Raw genomic sequence first — 24,393 nt, forward strand, 5'->3', positions numbered from 1 at the left:
CATTTGCTGGAGGAACAGGGAGGTCAGGCCCCCGACAGGAATAGGACAGGGTGGTCAGGTCCAGGACGCAACTTAGGGAAAAGCAGCAGCAGTTCTCCTGGCCATGATTTACAAATTCAGAATCAGGGCTAATAATTCTCCCATCTACCTACTTTTCTCCAAATGTGTTTGATGGAAACACTTGATAACTGTTGTTCTCTTTATCCTGGACCATTAAACCATACATGATAAGAAGGCTAAGAAAGTATCAAAATTTATGAGGAACTCTACTAGATAAAAACTCCCTATGAGATTCCTCATTTTTAGCTTTCATCAAAACACAATTGACCTAGCAAACTCAACAAACCAAATCTCTTTCACCAGACTACTTCTTGTAGATTAGTGTGAATGTGAGTTGAATGATGGCAACTTGAAAGGTTTAAAAGGCTCCAAATTAAAGAAAAGTTTTTCACTTAAAAGCACATTTCTGGAAAGTTATAGGTGATGGTTTTTTCTCCCTTGATTTTCCAAACTCTTTGAATGACTTACTGTAATTAAAAAAAATTGTACATATGAATAAAACTGCCTGGCCATAAAAAGAATTTTCCCCACAATAACATAAGAATTCTGTATTGTATCTCTGTGAGATGAGAGTTGTTCACTAAACTTATTGCAGTAATCATTTCATGATGTATGAAGTCAAATCATTATGCTGTACACCTTAAACTTATACAGTGCTGTAGTCAATTATATCTCAATAAAACTGGAAGAAAAAAAAATTCTGAGGTTCATATTTGTTCACATTATGGGATCAATTAGTATCTTTTAAGAAAATCTCACTAGTATGATTTAAACATCTCTAAATAAATAAAATGTTAGTCTGAACCACTGAAAAAGATTCTTTAAAGCATTAACTAGTAACAAAGTAAATTGACAAGAGACAAAAATCCAAAATTAAATTACTACCTTTAGGGACTTCCCCGGTGGTCCAGTGGGTAAGACTCCGCGCTCCCAGTGCAGGGGGCCCGAGTACATTCCCTGGTCGGGGAACTAGATCCCACAGGCATGCCGCAACTAAGAAGTCTGCATGCCGCAGCTAAAGATCCCGCATGCCGCAACTAAGACCCGGCACAGCCAAAATGAATAAATAAATAAATTTTTTAAAAAAATTACTACCTTTAAAGAAGAAAGAAAGTAAAAATGAGTTTCCAGGAAGCTCTTTATTTACTAGCATCTTTTAAGGTCAAATCTTTTAAACTTTGCTTGTAAATAATCTGAAAACTGAGTGATTGTATAGCATAGTGATTAAGAGTGTAGACTCTGGAATCAGATTATCTGGGTTCAAATCCTAGATTCTACCACTTATTGTATCTGTGGATTCAGGCAGGTCCCTTAACCTCTGTAAACTTTAGTTTTCTCACTGTAAAACAGGGGAAAATAATAATTTCAGGGTTACTGTAAGGATTGAGATAATTCATAGTTTTCTTTCTCATACCATATAGATTTGCCATGTAGCAAAATGCAGTGAAAACAGCTAAGAAGCACAGTGTGACCCAGTTTGGTGACACTGTAGATGCACAATGACCCCATTATTTATAGCAATGAATATTGCCACCTTGGAGCTGATTCTCAAGTGCGAGCTATCTTTGTTCTTTAACATCATGTTATAACCTTTTAAAAAATATACTTTAACATGTTTTTTCTATAAACCAAATCAATATTTTCTCCTTTAGCTTTCTCTACCTAGCCTTCATGGACAAGAAAGACTGTTTTACTAAAGTAGACATATTAAAAACTGATCACTTAGAAGATAATTAAAATTGTATTGTAATTGGGGTGATGCGAAATTGCTTTGAGAAATTCTATTTAGGAAAGAATAAATGCTCCACCAAAAAAATCTGCTTAACAATTATAGTGTCTATTTATAATGATCCAAATGTCTATAGGATTTATTCTTTGTAGATATAGATCCCACATTCTACAGACCTGTTAATTTGACTCAGGCTCAAAATATCTACTAAAAAATTTTATTGTGACATGTGTGGGTAAATTATACGACTTTTTATTTCAGATTGACAGAAGTTACTGAATTAAACCATTCAATCTAAAATCCTTCAAATTTGTTTACATTAATATAAAGGTGACCTAAACCAGAACATGTAAAAAAAAAAAAAAAGGGTTACAACTAAAATATTTAATTGAGAAGAAAGTGGTAACTAATAATTTTTAAAAATTGTTCTTTAGGGACTTCCCTGGAGGTCCAGTGGTTAAGACTCCGAGCTTCCACTGCAGGGGGCACGGGTTTGATCCCTGGTCAGGGAACTAAGATCTCGCGTGGCACATGGCAGGGCCAGAAAAAAAAATCGTCCTTTAAAGTAACAAAACCACCCAGTGAAAAACGAACTGTGATGGGATTTTTATATTCACATAAACTTTTAGTAATGTACACTCAGTTATACAATGACAGTAGTTTTTTCTTATACTGTCTCAGTCTGACTTATTTCGTAGCACTTACTCAAAACTAGACAATGATAAGCTTAGACACAAAAATGTTAGAAATGTATTTATCTATTTCTGTACTGTCATCCTATATATATATATTTTTTAATTTTTATTTATTTATTTTATTTTTGGTTGTGTTGGATCTTTGTTGCTGCACGCGGGCTTTCTGTAGTTGCGTTGAGTGAGGGCTACTCTTCGTTGCGGTGCGCAGGCTTCTCATTGCAGTGGCTTCTCTTGTTGCGGAGCACGGGCTTTAGGCGCGTGGGCTTCAGTAGTTGTCGTACACGGGCTTAGTTGCTCCGCGGCATGTGGGACCTTCCTGGACCAGGGATCGAACCCATGTCTCCTGCATTGGCAGGCGGATTCTTAACCACTGCGCCACCAGGGAAGTCCCATCCTATATATTCTTAATTCTAAGGAAATCTGAACATTGAACAAGCATTCTTTGAAAAGCATCTACAAAAAGAACATTCCACATATGACAGACATTTGGTAGACTACTAATTAAGATAGTTTTTCTTAGGTTACCATCCCAGGTTAAAAAGCATAGGATCCCCAAAGATAAGTTTATGTACTTTCACTTACTTCACCTGAAATTTAACTTAGATTGAAAAAAAGTAATAGCAACGAATGTAAAATTTGGGATACATTTAATTTTCACTTGAATTTAGTATTTCTTCCCACTTCTCTGTCAATATTGAACACTAAGTAAAACTTACTTGTTAAAAAACTCAACAAATATGCTAATATGAACAATTTTGCAAGATCAAATTAAATTTATTTTAACACCTAGTCTTGAGGAAGCAATTCTTTTCTAACCTACTTGATTTATTTATTGGACTTTCCTAGGAATCATCAGATTTAGTATCAACAGACATACAGGTAATATCATAGATAGCAGCTTTCCAATTCATTAATTTCCGTACTTAGTCAAATCAATTCCTGTATTACAAAGAAACCAAAGCTGTACTTCTTTTTCAAAAAATGTGTCAGTGCTATACTAGGGGTGTAACTCCTTATAAAGCAAGCATGAATGTGGCATCAAACTTACTTTTCCAAAGAAGCCTTTGAAGAACTTCCTTTCCTGGAGGAACAGGGGGACAAGTCGAGCGCTATTATTGTATGGGCTAAATGTCCCAGGGTTTCACAGCAATAAGCACTTACAGAGGTTGGGTGAAGGGCAAAGTAGGAGAAGGGGAAGGGAGTGAGAGTTTTAAAGAGTTATCCATACCAGGAGTGACAGGGAAAAAGGAAGGGTGCATGAAAATGCAGCGAAACATACTGTATGGCCTAAGAATCCGCAGAAAGAGAAGAAATCACAACCTGTATCCATGCAGAGCAACTAGTTACTTTAGCATTCTCTACTGACTTTTAAAACAGAGATTATTCAAATTTGGCAGCAGAGAAAAAGACTAGGACATACTGGTTTGTGAGATTTGCATTTAAATTTTCATAATAGTGAGTGGTAAATTGATTGGTTCACATACATTTTTCAATTTAAAATCAGTGGTCAAATATGTGGAAGTCACCAATGAAAAAACCAGTCCACACTCAAATGATCACAAAGTAACATTAAAAAATGCTGCACTTAAATTATGAGTGTGAAGGGAGGGTCCTTGTCAGACTTTTTCTTGCTCAGTTCAAGATGTCACTTAGAGAATTCTTGCTTATGCATTAGGATAGGTTTGTATGTATGTGTGTGCTGATCAATTCCATAGCAATCGTGGGGAAATAATAGATATGTTCTATTTCAAACACAGAATAAATCATCTATAAAGAACACATGGCCAATGCTTTCACTGGAGCTGAGAAAACTAATATATTTGAGAACCAAACCACATCTGTTAACTACAACTAAAATTTGAAGAATAGGGTTGTTTTCTTTTTAAATGCTACTGTTTTAGAAGAAAGAAATTTGTACTGACAGTTATAAGTATACAATTCTAAAACTACGTAGGTAAGAGAGACACAACTGTCTGTGGTCCCAGCACCAATTTTTAAGCATATACAAATTTTGAAAACTGGCCACCATTTAAAATCTGAAGAACTTATGCAAAGTAGATGAGTTCTAACTCACCCAAGCTAGCTTAACTTTAACATTTCCTAGTTTTGGTTGAACTATACTTTAAGCCTTTACCTTTTATAATCCATTATTAATAGTGAACAAATGTCTAGAAAAAGACAACTCTACAGAAATTTGACTCATAAAACTCATTCAATACTCTCAAACACTGAATGGTTTGTTTTTTCTCTAGGTTTTGAAAATCACAAACAGCATCAAATATTTCCACAAAATGTTTTGAACTTAAGCTAGAAATATAATAAGGTAATTGGGATAGTTATCACAATAAGACTAAGCTTATTTCTGCTGCCAAGTTTGGTGACCCTAGTTTCGTTAGACTTTTAGGTAACCACCAGCTTTTAAAAGATGCAGCCCAAGTTAAAAGATTCACCATTCTTTAGGGAAAGGAAGATGCGGGAAGGAGATTCGTTAATATTTAATTTAGCTCCCAGAAAAGCTCCTGTTAAACATGGAGTTTGCCTTCTATTTATAAAAGACCTCAGATGTTAATGAAAAAAGTTGACGTGCAAAATGCATCAAAAGACAGTTATTAGAGAATAATATTAATTTAAAAAAAATTAAATTATGATTCTTTTACCTGCTAAAACAAGAACATACATTAAAACAAATTTATCAAATAGCGAATAAAAAATCAACATATTAGAAACTGGTAGTGTAATGAAACTAGTCTAAAACCAAGACAGAGAGGGAGAGACACTTAAGAGATAATGGGAAGAAAAGACATTTTAAAAGGAAAGGCATCTTGCACCAGTATCAAGCAAGAAAACCAAAGGCCCAATACACTTTTTACAAAATAGATTGATAAATGACAGTACTCTTCCCCCTGCAACTAACTCTGCCATTAAGGCACTGAAAATGGGCTATAGTCATTTCTGTCATTTATCCTATACAATCTAAGTCCCTAAGTGGCTAACTGGTAAAATTACGCCACAAAGTAAATGAATTGCAAATAACTGTAACTAACTTTATACATATAAAGTAAAAAAAAATTAAACATATTTATGCTCTGAGAAGCATATGTTGTTTAGTTACAATACCTTTTCATTTGAAAATATTAAGTATGCTGATAACTTCTAACTGAAGTTAAAGTAATCCTAAATTGTAAGGGACTACTTGGAAGGAAAAAAAAAAAACTGTACTTGCAAATTATCCTGCTTCTTCAAGCCCACACAAATTTAAAAAGCGCTAGAATGTTACATTTTTAGTTCAAAGATCATTTGAGTGATAGGTTTAAGATGTTTGTTTTCCTATTTAACTGGTACATCTGAGCTACATAATTCTTTAAATTTTAAAACTTTTTTGGCATTCAAACTTGTTCCAGACATGCTATTTCTTCTTTAATCTGTAGGTCTGTACATTTTTACATTTGCTTCCATTTATTTGAAACGATAAGAGGAATATTTATCATCTATGAAAATAAACAAACATCTCCAGACACATAGCTTTTGGCACAATATAAGCATCTGGCACAGTAGATTATACATGTTTGTTAGATGAATGTTCGGTAAAAGAAGGGAAAAAGGCATCTAGAAATTTCTGTATAGTAAAAATATGAAAAGAAGACAAAAAGCATGAATTTTTGTGGACTAACATGATCTGAGATGAACAACATCTGAAGACTTCCAACTTTCTGCAGCCTTTTTCATACAGCATTAGAAAGGGTATTAATAGAAGGGGAAGTTTCAGTGAGTATAATAAATAGGAAATTGGCACTAGTCTCCCAAAACTTCAATCTTATTTTTAAAAATACTTGTTTGCCTGTGCAAAATTATTATACAACACTTGCTCCAAGTCTCCTGGGTAGGGTTAGTCAGAAAAATTTTAAAGAACTTCTTGAATCAAAAGTTCAGAAGTGGTCAATCTTCCTTCAAAGTTCAAAAGTTTAAGTATGTCCAGAAAAGCAATCCAAACATGCACAATTTCATTTTAGTTGTAAAAGACCACAGGGAAATAAGGATCTTTTAGAGATATGCAAAAGGGTTTCATAAACTTTAAACATTAAATATAACATATTGTTATGATGATTACTACGAAATTCAATTTGACCCCATATTGAGGACTGAATTGTTTTCTGTATATTTATTCCAGAAATATTTTTTGAGTGGCTACTATGTGCCAGACACTGTTCCAGGCACAGATATAATTTTTCAAACAGCAATTTGGTTCCTATTTCTGGTAAAAATAAAAACTCATTTTTTCAATAATTTTATTATTTAAATAAGTCCTGTATCTCAAATAATCATGCTTATAGTTTACAATTTCCTAGGTTAAAAACCAAAAGGTAAAATAAAACAAAAAAATTCACTCAACTAAAAAATCAGTTTTAAAACTAGACAGGGCTTCCCTGGTGGCTCAGTGGTTAACAATCCACCTGCCAACGCAGGGGACACAGGTTCAAGCCCTGGTCTGGGAAGATCCCACATGCCGTGCAGCAACTAAGCCCGTGCGCCACAACTACTGAGCCTGCGCTCTAGAGCCCGTGTGCCACAACTATGGAAGCCCGCACACCTAGAGCCCATGTTCCGCAACAAGAGAAGCCACTGCAATGAGAAGCCCACGCACCGCAAAGAAGAGTAGCCCCTGCTCGCCGCAACTAGAGAGGGCCCGGGCGCAGCAATGAAGACCCAACGCAGCCAAAAATAAATAAATAAATAAATAAATAATTTTTAAAAAGAGGCAGGTACTCTGCCCTTATAAAAAATAAATAAATAAATAAAAATAAAACCAGACAGTGAATAGTGGCTATCTCTGGGACTGCAAGAGATTTTACGTATTGTTTTTGTTCATTTGTATTTTACAGAATGAACATATACTACCTATGTAATAAAGAGAGGTTTCTAATTAAAAGTAGGTTAAAGAAAACTAGACAGTGAAGAGGATTGACTGCTCATTAAACAACTAAATACCACTCCTTAATTATCTTCTGGGCAAACTTAAACCATCCCTAGTTTTTCCTTATTTAGAGAGTAAACATGAAGCCATATGCTGAATTAAGACTTTCCAAAGGCTCATTCCACAGTGACCTTCCAAATGTTAAGTTTATGTAGGCTCTAAGATTTTAATAACTATTTAAGGTTTGTTTCAGGTCTATCTAGTCTATTCACTGATTCATCTGTTATTTTCAGTTATTAGCATTATGATGTTCAATGACTAGTAGGGCAAATCATTGCATTACTTTTTAAAATGTTCTTAGAAAATCTTATTCTATTAGTGAACTTAGAATTATTTTGTTAAATAAGAGATTGACTTTAAATTTCCTGGAAAACTGCATTATCTGAGGCTGTATTTAACTGGGGACTATATTTAGGTAGACATGGCAAGTCTATAAATTATTATATAAAGTCCCTTTAACATTAATGATGATTAAACGGAGAGCACAGATAGACTAAGAAGGGCTTCAAACATTTAAGAATTTAAATGACCAAAATCTGCAGTAAAGGGTATGTATGTGTGTCTATATATTGTTTTGTTTTGTTTTTTAGTTTTTTGCATACCATAATCAGTTATTTTTCTCCTCCTCTCCTTTCTATAATAGAGTCAGACATTTGTTCGAAAACATAATCCACTTCTCTGAGTTGGTTGCTTCCTTGATTTTGTATCTTTTATATTGAGGAATTGTATATAAGAGGTCACATAGAATGTACCAAGAAGCAGAAAAGTTTTGATTAAGCAAATTGAGGGGAAAAAAAAGCACTCATTAGTAGCCAAACTTGTGGCAGCCCACCATACCAGCAAACCCAAAGCAACAAGTATTTAATGCTGTTCTGGGGCAAGGGCATGCAGAAGTAATGCTTAAAGCTTTCACAGCAAAGGGGGGGAAGGCCACACATTGGAGAGAAGGTTGTGAAGAGGGCTGTCAGAATTTAAGAAACATTCTTCAAACCTATCCAAAATATGAAGTTAACACTTTAATCTGAACCTTTATGAACTCTGAACTCATTCTCTCCTTTTATTAAATACACAGGCATGTGCCTGGGATGTGTTCTACGGCATAATAGGCAAAACAGACATTATTTATCCTGGAAAAGGACTCTCCATTTCAAGTATGCTGAAGTTTGTGCAAAAGGCAGGGAAATACATTGTTTATGTTAGAGGAGTATAGAGAAGGAAACTGGGGAGTAGCAGTAATGATAATTAAGTCTCCCCAAAATGTAAACCTCACCAGCCGTCAACACAGATATCTCTATTTTATACGTTTTCCTGGAAAGCTGTTTCTTATAGATTTAAAATCAGTAATTTATAACCCAGTTGTCACAGCTAGGTTAAAAGACTAACTGTAATAGTTTTATCCTGGTTTTAGAATATTATTCATCTATAAGAATTCATACCACTTGTTTAATATGGGTTCTGAATTAAAAGTATCTTTTAGATAATGTCTGGCCTAAATTGAAGTTGGTCATTGTAACTTACACCTTTGGATGGACAACATGAAATGCTCTTTATTAATGAGCCCACATCTTTTGCCTTAAGAGAAACACTGTTCTTACTGGATAGTGGGTCACTAAAATTTACTGAGCAAAATCTTTTGAGAAAATATTTACAGCATATAGATCAACACTGGCAACCATCAAATACATACAGCTTTCAATCTTTTTACAGCATCTTCACAGATGTGCATTCCTCTTGATTCATCAACTTCTACATGCCCAAGGTACTGTAGAAAGAAGAGAAAAGTTACGGCTATTGCTGTTTACTGAGTAGCTACTATATGGTAGATATTACATGGTAGAAAATTGAATATTAAAATTCCTGCACTCAAGAAACTCACAGCCATTATAGAAGAGTTAAGGTAATGTTATTTTACTTACCCTCAGTGTCCTCATGTGACTGAGATTTAGAATAAAGGTCTCCAAGAGCTGTTATAGAGGAGTAGGTGAAAAAGTACATGATAAGCACTAAATGTTACCTGAATCTATTGGATCTGAGGCATAACAGCCTATGCTAGACACAGTTACTATATCTCTAGACATAAAAATAGTCCTAAAACAAAGTGTGTGTGTGTGTGTGTGTGTGTGTGTGTGTGTGTGTGTATTGAAAAGGTACAAATAAAAATAACAGTTACTCAAGGGCTGAAGAGATCCCATACTCCTTTTATGGGAAGCACATAAGAACAGGGCAGAAAACTAAAATTTTAAGAAGGTAGTGCATCTGAGCTTTAGAAGATGTGCAGAACTTGAAGAAGCTGTATTGGAAAGGTTGGGAAACTATTTTAGGCAGGTAGAATTTAACAAAAGCTATAGGTGTAGAATAGAATAACTATATATCAGCAAATATTCCTGTCTGGCAAGAATATGAGGTATATGCAGCTGGGGAATTTGAACACTGAAATGAGTCTGTACCTAATCCTAGAGGCAATGGAGAGCTAATAAAGCTTTATTTGGTTTGTTTTTGCAAGGTAGTAATATTATTCAAATTGTACCTTAGTATGGGAATAGTCTTGGGTTAGAAAGCACAAAGGATGATGGCAATATCACAAGTGCTCTCTTTTAAAAGGAAATTTAGAGTCTGGTTCTGGGTAAGATGGAGTAGACATACTTTACCCTGTCCCACCCTCTGAATGAAACCATAAAACCAGAACAGAATACATGGAAGCACCTATTTGAGTTCTCTGTAAAGAGTATAAGATGAATCAGAGCAGAATACCAGAATTCAAGGTATTTCTGAACTGGCAGGGAGTTTACCTTCCCTGCCCCTCCTCCCCTTTGGTACCTCCAGCCTGAACTTAACACAGCCAGATATCCAAGTGAGTGCTACGGCACAGACAGAACTCTGGGAAAAGCACTCTAGCTCTGGCCCAAGGACCAGGTAAGGTAACTCCTTATCCTCAGAGAGTATAGGAATCCCCCTCCCTTTTATTTATCTTTTTTTGAACTTTCACACCCCAGTCCACAGGGAATTCCGTGGTGGTGTCGGTGGTAGCAGCAAGGGAAACCTGCAAGAGCCACGCACCTCTGAGAAAAGGCGGCTGTCCTCTGTTTAAAGAGACTGTGATTCCAGGAAGGTGGGTCAACACCCCCACCCACCCTTCTGCTTTTTCCCCCCCTCTCTGAATCTCCCACCATTTGGCCCTGGATGAAGATGAAACAGTAGTAATTCATGAGCACAATAACCAGTGCCCTACGAAACACAGGCATGGAGAGTTTAAGTAACTTCCCCAAAACCATTCAGCTAGTGAATGCTCAAACCCAAGCAGCCTGACCCAGGACAGTCCTATAATGCTCATATACTGAATTTTTCATTTTTATCCCTATCTTTTCAATACTGAATAAATGCATAAAACCAACATATTAAAATCAATTTAGGAAACTGTTGGACTTTAGGTAACAAAATACCTGAGGTATCAATCATAAAGATCATAGACTAAGGACATTAAAGAATTGTAACAGCTATAATTTTGAATAAACATTATAAAAAATAGCAAGAATGCTCACTTTTAAGTGAATCAAATAATATATATATTCAGTTATATATAATATATATTATATATATTCCTTTTCAGATTCTTTTCCATTATAGGTTATTACAAGATATTGAATAGTTCCCTGTGCTATACAGTAGGTCCTTGTTGGTTATCTATTTTATACATAGTAGTGTGCATCTGTTAATCCCAAACTCCTAATTTATCCCTCCCTTCCCCTTTACCATCTGGTAACTGTAAGTACATTTTCTATGTCTGTGAGTCTGTTTTGTGAATAAGTTCATTTGTATCATTTTTTTAGATTCCACATATAAGTGATATCATATAATATTTGTCTTTCCCTGTCTGACTTCTTCACTTAGTATGAAAATCTCTGGGTCCATCCATGTTGCTGCAAATGGCATTATTTCATTCTTTCTTATGGCTGAGTAATATTCCATTGTATGTATATATCACATCACCGTTATCCATTCATCTGTCGATGGATACTTAGGTTGCTTCCATGTCTTGGCTATTGTAAATAGTGCTGCTATGAACACTGGGGTGCATGTATCTTTTTGGGTTTTTTTTTTTTGGCCATGCCATGCAGCATGTGGGATCTTAGTTCCCCAACCAGGGATGGAACTTGTGTCCCTGCAGTGGAAGCATGGAGTGGTTAACCACTGGACCACCAGGGAAGTCCCTGCACGTATCTTTTTGAATTACACTTTTCTCCCGATATATGCCCAGGAGTGGGATTGCTAGATCATATGGTAACTGTACTTTTAGTTTTTTAAGGAACCTCCATACTGTTCTCCATAGTGGCTGTACCAATTTACATTCCCACCAACAGTGTAGGAGGGTTCCCTTTTCTCCACACCCTCGCCAGCATTTATTATTTGTAGACTTTTTGATGATGGCCATTCTGACTGGTGTGAGGTGATCCCTCATGGTAGTTTTTATCTGCATTTCTCTAATAATCAGCAATGTTGAGCATCTTTTCATGTGCCTGTTTGCCATCTGTATGTCTTCTTTGGAGTAATGTCTATTTAGGTCTTCTGCTCATCTTTTGATTGGGTTGTTTGTTTTTTGATATTGAGGTGTATGAACTGTTTGTATATTTTGGAAATTAAGCCCTTGTTGATCACATAGTTTGCAAATATTTTCTCCCAGCCCGTAGGTTGTCTTTTTGTTTTGTCTATGGTTTCCTTTGCTGTGCAAAAGCTTCTAAGTTTAAGTCCCATTTGTTTACTTTTGCTTTTACTTCTTTTGCCTTGGGAGACTGATCTAAGAGAATATTGCTACGATTTATGTCAGAGGATGTTTTGCCTATGTTCTCTTCTAGGAGTTTTATGGTGTCATGTCTTGTATTTAAGTCTTTAAGCCATTTTGAGTTTATTTTTGCGTATGGTGTGAGGGAGTGTTCTAACTTCATTGACTTACACGCAGCTGTCCAGCTTCCCCAACACCACTTGCTGAAGAGACTATCTTTTCTCCAATGTGTATTCTTGCCTCCTTTGTTGAAGATTAATTGACCATAGGTGTGTGTGTTTATTTCTGGGCTCTCTATTCTGTTCCACTGATCCATATGTCTGATTTCATGCCAATACCACATTATTTTGATTACTGTAGCTTTGTAGCATTGTCTGAAGTTGGGGGGTGGGGTTGTGCCTCCAGCTTTGTTCTTTTTCCTCAGGATTGCTTTGGCAATTCTGGGTCTTTTGTGGTTCCATATAAATTTTAGGAGTATGTGTTCCAGTTCTGTGAAAAAGTCATGGGTAATTTGATAGGGATCACATTAAATCTGTAGATTGCGTTGGGTAGTATGGCCATTTTAACAATATTAATTCTTTCAATCCAAGAGCACGGGATATCTTTCCATCTCTTTGAATTGTCTTCAATTTCCTTCATCAATGTTTTATAGTTCTCAGCATATAAATTTTTCATCTCCTTAGTCAGGTTTATTCCCGGGTATTTTATCTTTTTTGATGCAATTTTAAACGGGATTTCTTTTTTTAACTTTCACTTTCTGATATTTCATTGTTAGTGTAAAGAAATGGAACAGATTTCTGTATGTTAATCTTGCATTCTGCTACCTTGCTGAACTCATTTATCAGTTCTAATAGTTTCTGTGTGGAGTCTTTAGGGTTTTGTATATAAAGTATCATGTCATCTGCATATAATGACAATTTTACCTCTTCCCTCCCAATTTGGATACCTTCTGTTCCTTTTTCTTGTCTAGATTAGAAAAATTTTAATTCAAAATTATAGGCTGTCAGAAATGTCAAGTGTTTGGTGGCTCTGTGAACTAGTTCTAGATGTTGAGATTGAGCTCACACACAGAAATAATAGAGCACTTTGTCACTGAAGACTGCTTTTCATCATTCAGTCAGATGCTACAGTGATATACTACATATTACACTCAAATCCTGGAAAGTTGTATTTTTCAGCTTGGAGACAGTGATGAATGGCCATTTAAATAATTCTTTGATTGAATTCGGCTCTAGAAAATATTCCTTCATGTTATGTTGATATTTGGCTTTCTTCAAAGCCTAATAATATATTCTTAATTTCTTGGTCCAATAAGTAAAGAAAGTCAAGTACTGGGAAAGAGTAAAATCTCAGCAATTGAGCTCTCAGCATTGCTGTTCTAACATTTTAAGAAATTCTGACATCTCATTCTGGGTACCTTGCCATGTATACTATCAATTTTTAAAAATTTGTTATTTTGTTTTTTAATTTATTCTCTATCCTTGATCACTGACTCAATGCCAAATATGTATTTTTAAAAATTATATTATCCTGAATTTTCTATTTTGCTCTACCAATATTTCTTTCTATTTTGGCACAAGATGCTATTTTGATCATTATTTTAACAACTGCTTTGGCACGATCACTTTTGCTAATTTTTATCCCACAGAATTTTCCTGGTTATTTCCCATGTTTATTCTTTGGGATCAACTTTGGAGTAATTTTGTTCAGTTGCTGACAAATAAAACCTTTGGGATTTTAATTAAGATTACCTTAAATTCACTGGTTAATTTGAGAAAAACTGACATAATATTGACCCATTCCATCTAATACTATTTATTCAAGTCTTTTATGTCTCTGAAGTTTTAAGGTAGCCTTCAAATACACATTTTCTAGAATAAGTATTTAATAATTTTTGTTGCTACTGTGAACTGGTTTTACACCCATTATTTATGTATATATTTGTGAATATATATTCTTTTAATAGACTTTATTTTTTAGAGTAGTTTCAGGTTCACAGAAAAACTGAGCAGAAGAGTACAGAGTTCCCATATACCCTCTGAACTGCCCCCCCAGCTTCCCCCACTATCACATTTCACACCAGAGTGGTACATTCGTTACAATCAACAAACCTATAGTTTATCCACAGTCTATATTAGGTTTTACTTTTGGTGCTGTAAATTCTATGGATTTTGACAAATGTATAATGACATGTATCCACCACTGTAGTATCATACAGAATAGTTTCACTGTCCTAAAAATCCTCTGTGTTCCTCCTATTCATCTCTTCTTCTCCCCTAAACTCTGGCAAGCACTGATCTTTTTACTGTCTCCTTAGTTTGGCCTTCTCCAGAACTGTCATAGAGTTGGAATCATACAGTATGTAGCCTTTCCAGACTGGCTTCTTTCACTAGTAATATGCATTTAAGGTTCCCCATGTCTTTTCATATGTTCCATTGTCTGGACATATCACAGTTTATTTATCCATTCACCTGCTGACAGACATCTTTGTTGCTTCCAAGTTTTGGCAATTATGAATAAAGTGGCTATAAACATCTGTGTGCAGGTTTTTGTGTGGACATAAGTTTTCAACTCATTTGGTTTGAGTGTGATTGCTGGGTCATATGGTAACCGTACATTTAGTTTTATGAGAAAACTTCTCCTAAAGTCTTCTAAAGTGGCTGTCCCATTTGCATTCCCACCAGCAATGAATTACAGTTCCTGTTGCTCCACGTTTTAACCAGCATTTGATGTTGTCAGTGTTCTGGATTTTGACCATTCTTGATAGGTGTGTAAACTCATTATATTTTTATTTGTATATAATTTGTCTTTCCCTCTCTGGTTGCTTTTAAGATGTTCTTAGTCTTTGATATCTACAGTTTCATTCACGTGTCTAGGAAACAGACTTTTTTTTTAATATTGAGATATAATTCACGTACCATACAATTCACTCAACATACACCACTGAGTCATCAATTAATTTTTTAAAATTGTGGTGAAATACATATAACATAAAATTTGCCATTTAAACTATTAAGTGTATAGTTCAGCGGTATTTATTATATTCACGATGTTGTACAACCATTACCACTACCTATTTTCCTGAACTTTTTCATCACTCCAAACACAAACGCTGAAAACATTAAGCAATGACTCCCAAGTTCTCCCTTCCTTCAGCTCCTGGTAATCTCTAATCAACTTCCTGTCTCTATGAAATTGCCTATTTTAGATATGTCATATAAGTGGAATCACAATATTTGTCCTTTCATGTATAGCTTATTTCACTTAGCATAACGTTTTCAAGGTTCATCCATGTTGTAGCACATATCAAAACTTCATTCCTTTTAATGGTGGAATAATATTCCATTGTATGTATATACCACATTTTGTTCATCCATTCACCTACTGACAAGACACCTGGGTTGTTTCCACCTTTTGGTTATTATGAATAATGCTGCAATGAATGGTGACATATAAGTATCTGTTTGAATCCCTGCTTTCAATTCTTTGGGTATATGCTTAGGAGTAGAATTACTGGGTAATTATATGTTTAGCTTTGTGAGGAACTGCCAGTTTTCCATAGTGTTGCACCATTTTACATTCCCATCAAAATGTATGAGAGTTTCAATTTTTCCATATGCTCATCAGCACTTTATTTTCCTTTTAAAAAAATTATACCAACCTAATACATGTGAAGCATATCTCGTGATTTTGATTTGCATGCCCCTAATGACTAATAATATTGAGCACCTATCTTTTCATATGCTAATTGGCCATTTGTATATCTTCTTTGGAGAAATGCCTAGTCACATCCTTTGCCCATTTTAAAAATTGGGTTTTAGTCTTTAGATATATGATCTCCAAATATTTTCTGCTATTCTTTGGGTTGCCTTTTCACTTTCTTTCTTCAAAAGAAAACGTCCTTTGATGCATAAAATTTTTCAATTTTGATGAAGTTCAGTTTATCTATCTTGGGCTTCCTTGGTGGTGCAGTGGTTAAGAATCCACCTGCCAATGCAGGGGACACAGGTTCGAGCCCTGGTCCGGGAAGATCCCACATGCCGCAGAGCAACTAAGCCCACGTGCCACAACTACTGAGCCTGTGCTCTAGAGCCCACGAGCCACAACTACTGAAGCCCGTGCACCACAACTACTGAAGCCTGTGCACCCTAGAGCTTGTGCTCCACAACAAGAGAAGCCACTGCAATGAGAAGCCCGTGCACCACAACGAAGAGTAGCCTCGCTTGCCGCAACTAGAGAAAGCCCACGCACAGCAACAAAGACCCAAAGCAACCAAAAATAAACAAACAACAAAAAAAATTTATTTCTCTTTTCTTTTGTTGCTCATGCTAAGGACTCCACTGCCAGGTCCAAAGTCATGAAGATTTACCCCTGTGTTTTCTTCTAAGAGTTTTATGGTTTTACTCTTATATTTAGGTCATTGATTCACTGAGTTAATTTTTTACATAGTCTGAGGCAGAAATCCAACTTCACTCTTTTTCATATGGAAATCCAGATGTCCCAGAACCACTGGGTGACAAGACAATTTTTTCTCCATTGAACGAACTTTGCACCCTTGTCAAAAATCACTTGGATGTAGATGTATTAGACTAATTTTTATTTATCCCATTTGCTTCTTCAATCTGAGGATTCAAATACTGCTCTGAATGAATTCATCCTCCTCTCTCCTCCTGGAGCTTCCATTAGGTCTGCTAGTGTCATTGGACTTTTAAATTTGTTCATCCCCGTTTCTTAACCTCTTTTTCATATTTTCGCTTTATCACCTTGTGCTGCATTCTAGGTAACTTCATCGAATTTATTTTCCAGTTTACCAATTGCCTTTTCAGCCAGCTCTAATTCACTATTTAATCTATTTGCTAAGTTCAATTTCAGTAACAGTATTTTTCATTTTTAGAAGGTGAGATTTGATTCTTTGTCAAATCTGCCCATTCCTTTTTTCACTGTTTTATTTTTTTTCCTATGGTTTGAATTCATTTTTTTATGTTTCTAATAATTTTATATATACACATTTTATAGTCTCCTCTATAGCCTATTATTTCAAGTTCTTAGAGTGCTAATCCTCTTGTTGATCTTCATTGTATAATCCTTTACCGTATCTGCTGATCATTTCCACATATGATTTAAAACTTTTAAAAAACTGTTAGTTCATCTCCAGTGAAGCTCAATTTTTGTAGGGAAATTTCACGCATTCTAGATTGTGGAGTGGTTTTACATTTGCTTCTAAAAGGTACCGCAGATGTTTAGTAGCCTAAGACCTACTGTATATTAATTTGAAGATTCTTACATCATGCAGATTTTAGCACATCAAGTCCAAATCCATGGTTTCAATTTTTCCTGGGAGATTCCTTTTCTCACCCAAGGTCTGGGTAGAGGGATGCTTCCTTTTTTGTTTTTGTTGGTTTTTTTTTTTTTTGCTTTTCCTTCTAGTTCTCTGTTTCACTGCTTGTAAAGCCCACTGAAGGTTCTGTTCCATGCTGAGTTCTCAGTTCTAATTCTCTGCTTTTTATGAGTCCAGGACCTTCAGAATGGATGTTAAAACCAAAGGCTCTAGCTCACAAATCGTTTCCCTCTTAGGCTGCTGGTGTGATTTCTGCCTTGCTCTCAAATTCCCTCTTAATTTCTGGTAACCGGAGATCTGTCTTTATTGAAAGCTCAGCTATGGTTTAAGAGAAAAGTTTGTTTGACAATACAGTCAGCATTTCTAGATATTTGTATTGGGAGTATTACTGTGTTAGCTTAATCCACATTCTGCCAGGATCCAAGACCTATAATATTTCCCAACTAAACTAACTGGTTTTTCTATCCACTGATTTCAGTCTATCTTAAAAGCAGCCAAAATACTAGAATTTCCTATCATTTTCAACAGTTTTTTGGGTTGATTCTCTTGGGTTTTTCAGATAGACATCATCTGCAGAAAAAGAAAATACAGAAAATATCTGGATTTCCCACATTTACAACTTTTGTTTATTTTCTTATCCAAAGGTACTTACTACCATTTCTCAATCACTGTCGAATAATAATGATGTTTAAGAACAACCTGACCTTCCTCCTGAATTCATTGTACGTGTTTCACCATCATGCATGACTCTGGGATAGTTTTTCAGTCATTGAAAGAAAGTATTATGCTATTCTGATTTTTATAAGAAGATTTATCAGGATTGTAAAATAATATTTTTAATGTTTCTATTTTACTGATATAATCCACATAACATAAAATTAATCATTTTAAAGTGCATAATTCAGTGGCATTTAGTATATTCACAATGTTGTACAATCTCCACCTTTATCTAGTTCCCAAACATTTTCTTTTTATTTATTTATTTATTATTAGACTATAATTGCTTTACAATGTTGTGTTAGTTTCTGCTGCAGAGCGAAGTGAATCAGCCATATGCATACACACATCCCCTCCCTCTTGGACCTCCCTCCCTCCACATCCCACCCAACTAGGCCATCACAGAGCACCGAGCTGAGCTCCCTGTGCTATACAGCAGGTTCCCACTAGCTATCTATTTTACACATGGTAGTGTATTTATGTCAAACCTAATCTCTCAATTCGTCCCACCCCCCCTTGCCCCACTGTGTCCACATGTCCATTCTCTACGTCTGCCTTTCTATTCCTGCCCTGAAAATAGGTTCATCTGTACCATTTTTCTAGATACCACATATATGTGTTAACATACGATATTTGTTTTTCTCCTTCTGACTTACTTCACTCTGTATGACAGGCTCTATGTCCATCCACATCTCTACAAATGACCCAATTTCATTTCTTTTTATGGCTGAGTAATATTCCATTATATATATGGACCGCATCTTCTTTATCCATCCGTCAATGGACATTTAGGTCATTTCCATGTCCTGGCTATTGTAAACAGTGCTGCAATGAATATTGGGGTGCATGTGTCTTTTTGAATTATGGTTTTCTTAGGGTATATGCCCAGTAGTGGGACTGCTGGGTCGTATGGTAGTTCTATTTTCAGTTTTTTAAGGAACCTCCATACTGTTCTCCACAGTGGCTGTATCAATTTACATTCCCACCAACAGTGCAAGAGGGTTCCCTTTTCTCCACACCCTCTCCAGCATTTATTGTTTGTAGATTTTCTGATGATGCCCGTTCTGACCACTGATACCTCATGGTAGTTTTGCTTTGCATTTCTCTAATAATTAGTGATGCTGAGCAACTTTTCATATGCCTCTTGGCCATCTGTATGTCTTCTTTGCTGAAATGTCTATTTAGGTGTTCCGCCCATTTTTTGATTGGGTTATTTGTTCTTTTGATATTGAGCTGCATGAGCTGTTTGTATATTTTGGAGATTAATACTTTGTTGCTTCATTTGCAAATACTTTCTCCCATTCTGAGGGTTGTCTTTTTGTCTTGTATGCAAAAGCTTTTAAGTTTAATTAGGTCCCATTTGCTTATTTTTGTTTTTATTTTCATTACTCTAGGAGGTGGGTCATAAAAGATCTTGCTGTGATTTATGTCAGAGTGTTTTTCCTATATTTTCCACTAAGAGTTTTATAGTGTCTGGTCTTACATTTAGGTCTTTAATCCATTTTGAGTTTATTTTTGTGTATGGTGTTAGGTAGTGTTCTAATTTCATTCTTTTACATGTAGTTGTCCAGTTTTCCCAGCACCATTTATTGAAGAGGCTGCTTTGTCTCCATTGTATATTCTTGCATCCTTTGTCATAGATTAGGTGACCACAGGTGCATGGGTTTATCTCTGGGCTTTCTATTCTGTACCATTGATCTGTATTTCTGTTTTTGTGCCAGTACCATACTTTATAGTAGCTTTTTTTTTAAATTTTATTTATTTATTCATTTATTTTTGGCTGTGTTGGGTCTTCACCTCTGTGCGAGGGCTTTCTCCAGTTGCGGCAAGCAGGGGCCACTCTTCATCGCGGTGCGCGGGCCTCTCACTATCACGGCCTCTCTTGTTGCAGAGCACAGGCTCCAGACGCACAGGCTCAGTAGTTGTGGCTCACGGGCCTAGTTGCTCCGCGGCATGTGGGATCTTCCCAGACCAGGGCTCGAACCCGTGTCCCCTGCACTGGCAGGCAGATTCTCAACCGCTGCGCCGCCAGGGAAGCCCTATAGTAGCTTTATAGTCAAAACATTTTCTTTACACCAAAAGAAGAACCTGTACCTATTAAGCATTTGCTTCCCAATGCCCCTCCACACAGCCCCTAACAATCAATAACCTGCATTCTGTCTTTATGGATTTACCTATTCTGGATATTTCATATAAATGGAATCATACAATATGTGACCTTTCATGTCGGATATATTTCACTTAGCATACTGTTTTTGAGGTCACCACATTGTAGTATGGGGTCACCACATTGTAGTATGTATGAGTACTTTATTGCTTTTTATAGCTGATGTATATGTATTTCCATAGTTTGTTTTTCCATTCTTCCACTGAGGGACATTTGGGCTGTTTCCACCTTTCAGCTATCATGAATAGTGGTGCTATAGACATGAGTGTACATGTATTTATTTGAGTATCTGTTTTTGACTCTTTTGGGTGTATATCTAGCAGTAGAATTGCTGAGTCATATGGTAATTCTATGTTTAGCTTTTTGAGGACCCACTAAACTGCTTTTCACAGAAGCTGAACCATTTTTCATTCCCATCAGCAATGTAAGAGGGTTCTGGTTTCTCCACATGCTCATCAACACTTGATTTCCTTTTTGTTTTTTTAAGTATAGGCATCCAAGTGGGTATGACGTGGTACTTCATTGTGGTTTTGATATGTATTTCCTTAATGACTAATGATGCTGACTATCTTTTCATGTGCTTCTTGGCCATTTGTGTATCTTCTTTGGAGAAATTTCTATTCAAGTCCTTTGTCCCTTTTTAAATCAGGTTCTTTTATATATTCTGGATACTAGACTCTTATCAGACATATGATTTCCAAATGTTTTCTCCCAGTCTGTAGTTCTCTTTTCACTTTCTTGATAACGTCAAATGCACAAAAGTTTTTAATTTTAATGAAGTCCAGTTCATATATTTTTTCCTTTTTTGCTCATGCTTTTGGTGTCATGTATATGAAGGTCATGAAGATTTACCCCATGTTATCATCTAAGAGTTTTATGGTTTTACTCTTATAGTTAGGTTGTTGATCCATTTTGAAATAATTTTTGTATATCGTGTGAGGTAGGAGTCCAGCTTCATTTTTTGCCACGTGGAAATCCAGTTGTCCCATCACCATTTGCTGAAAAGACTATTCTTTCCCCATTGAATGGTCTTGGTACTCTTGTCAGAAATCAGTTGGCCATAGATGTTTAGGTTTATTTTTGTACTCTCAATTCTATTCTATTGTTCTATACATCTGTCCTTATGCCTTTACTACAATGGTTTGATGACTTAAGCTTTGTACTAAGTTTTGAAATCAAAAAGTGTGAGTCCTTCAATGTCGCTTCCATTGCAATGATGAAGTCCTTTTCCTCTTAGACCCATCAATGTGATGAACTATATCAAATTTCCTAATACTGAATCATTTGTGGATTCTTGAGTTAAACCCTACTTTTAGATCGCATTTGTTCTACTTTTCTGCCTAGTTTTTCATCTATATTCTTAAGTGGAGTTGGTCTATGATTTTTTGTGTTTGTGCTATCTTTGTTAGGTAGTTGTATCAGGATTTTGTTAATGCCTTAAAAAAAACTGGAAACTGTCCTCTTTTTCTTCCCTTTCTTTCTCTCTATTTTTTTCCCCCTGTCAGCTCTGGTACAGTTAAATAGCATAAGAGTTATGCTTCAAGGTTGTGAAAGAAAACTGACCTGTAAAACCATCTATACTAAGTCTTTTGGGGATAGCTTTGGAGTTTTAATAACTTTCTCTATTTCCTTCATGGTTAGGGGTCTATTCAACTTTTATGCTTGTACTTTAGCTAATTTTTTTTAAATTTTTATTTATTTATTTATTTATTTATTTATTTATTTATTTATTTATTTATGGCTGTGTTGGGTCTTCGTTTCTGTGCGAGGGCTTTCTCTAGTTGCGGCAAGTGGGGGCCGCTCTTCATCGCGGTGCGTGGGCCTCTCACTATCGCGGCCTCTCTTGTTGCGGAGCACAGGCTCCAGACACGCAGGCTCAGCAATTGTGGCTCACGGGCCTAGTCGCTCCGCGGCATGTGGGATCTTCCCAGGCCAGGGCTCGAACCCGTGTCCCCTGCATTGGCAGGCAGATTCTCAACCATTGTGCCACCAGGGAAGCCCCTTTAGCTAATTTTAATAATGCATATTTTCCTAGAATATTCTTAATCTAAATTTTCAAATTTGTCAAACTATACAGTATGCACATATTTAGTCTGTAACTGAGTCTCTCCATTTTCTTTCTTTTATTTTTTTCCTTTTTTTTTTTTGCTGCTCCACGTGGTGTGTGGGATCAAACCCGCGCCCCTTGCAGTGGAAGCATGGCATCTTAACCACTGGACTACCAGGGAAGTCCCTTCACACTTTCTTATCTCTAGTATTACCTATCTGTGTGTGGGGGGGGGGGCGTTTTTGCCTGCACCACACAGTCTGTGGGATCCCTGACCAGGGACTGAACCTGGGCCCTTGGCAGTGAACATGTGGTGTCCTAACCACTGAACCACCAGGGGATTCCCTTATATATGTTTTATTTCTTGTTTTTTATTAAGGTTCATTTCTAATACTACCTCCAAGTTATTTAACCTCTGTTTCTATTTTATATTAATAATAAAATGAGAAAGTAGGGTTTTATGATCTTTGAGTTACCTTTAGGTGCTGAGAAATGAACAGAGGTTTCCAAGGGATTTTATTCTATCATCTTGATCATCTCAACTGGTCACATATGGGTATTTATGCCAGGAAAAAAAAAAAAAAAGGAGGGAAGACTTGGTGGAAAGAAGAAAACAAAAGTATCTCACATATGGACTAACTCAGTCGCATAATCTAGTTTAGAAATGTGGAGATGGAAATCAGCCTTGTGTCTTATTAGACTATGAGAAAAACATGCCAATTGAAAAAACATTATTAAAGAGGTCTCTTTTCTTCTCTGAGACACTATCTCACTGAAGAACTGCAGCTGATTTATGCTTTAATGGCTAAAATATTTGACTCTGGGACTTCTTTTGTCTGTTACCATTTCCAAACTCCCTCTGAGTCAGGGACTTTTATTCACAAAAAGTAGTTTAGAAAAACTAGTATGTGGAATTTCATTCTTGGATGAATTAAGTCATTTTTCCTTTTCTTGAAAAAAATTATTTAAAAAGTAGATTTCCCCCCTGCTTTGCTACTGTTATCCATAAGAAGAAATTGCAGAGCTCTGATGTGAGAGACTGTACAGTCAGCAGTTCCCAGCATTAACAAAAAGTGACAGAATCATTAATTTATAAGCAGCTATAAGGCACATTATCACATACACATAGCCTATGTTATTTAGCAAATACAGGACGCAGATGTGCAGAACATGACATCAAAACTTGTTAAGGGTCTTTAATCAAAAAGGAGTAGTTAAATTAAAATGGACTATTCTTTAAGTATAAATTTGGAATAATACAATTACATTTGAACAAGTGATCTAAACTAAGTATATTCCCTGGTGGACCAGTGGTTAGGACTCCGCACTTTCACTGCCAAGGGCCAGGGTTCAATCCCTCGTTGGGGAACTAAGATCCCACAAGTTGCGCAGTGCGGCAAAAAAAAAACTAAACTAAGCATAGGTACTAAATCTAATCACATAAATTTAAAGCTTAAAAAAACTTAAAGAGATCAAAAAACTTCACCTTCCAAATGAGACACTAGGTGTCAAAACAGTTACGTGCTTTAGACAAGGTTATATAACTAGTAAATTAACAGGTGATAGGTCTGATAGTACTGAAAAGTACTAAACTACATGCATAATCAGGGGACCCTGCTACTTACCTGATCTCACCTCTACTTGTGCCATCTGCTCTAAACACACTGGCCTCCTTGCTGTGCCTCCAACACAACAGGCTTTCTCCTACCCCAGAGCCTTTGCACTTGCTGCCCCGCTGTCTACAATCTGCTTCTTCAGACACCTGAATGTTGCTTTCTTACTTTTCTTGGGTCTTTCCTAAAAAATCACTTTTTCAGTGAGGGATTCCCTGAGCATCCTATTTTAAATCTCACCCTCCACATACTCCCTTAACACCTAATTCCCTTTTTGT

At 36.1% G+C, this 24,393-nt stretch overlaps 1 protein-coding gene across 7 annotated transcripts in view; it reads right to left on the bottom strand.

The window, feature by feature from the left end:
* NUMB (NUMB endocytic adaptor protein) overlaps window positions 1-24,393 on the bottom strand; it is a 193,248-nt gene that overhangs the window by 28,150 nt on the left and 140,705 nt on the right. For 5 of the 7 annotated variants that reach the window (XM_061181004.1, XM_061181005.1, XM_061181007.1 and 2 more), the window contains one exon: window positions 9,144-9,218. In XM_061181004.1, coding sequence (XP_061036987.1) covers window positions 9,144-9,218 — 75 coding nt within the window. Of the gene's footprint in view, window positions 1-3,532; window positions 3,566-9,143; window positions 9,219-17,517; window positions 17,616-24,393 lie in introns of those variants that run through there. The other 2 variants (XM_061181010.1, XM_061181009.1) reach the window with 2 other exon arrangements.

The sequence above is a fragment of the Eubalaena glacialis genome, chromosome 2, assembly GCF_028564815.1.
Source record: "Eubalaena glacialis isolate mEubGla1 chromosome 2, mEubGla1.1.hap2.+ XY, whole genome shotgun sequence".
Classification (NCBI taxonomy): Eukaryota; Metazoa; Chordata; class Mammalia; order Artiodactyla; family Balaenidae; genus Eubalaena; species Eubalaena glacialis.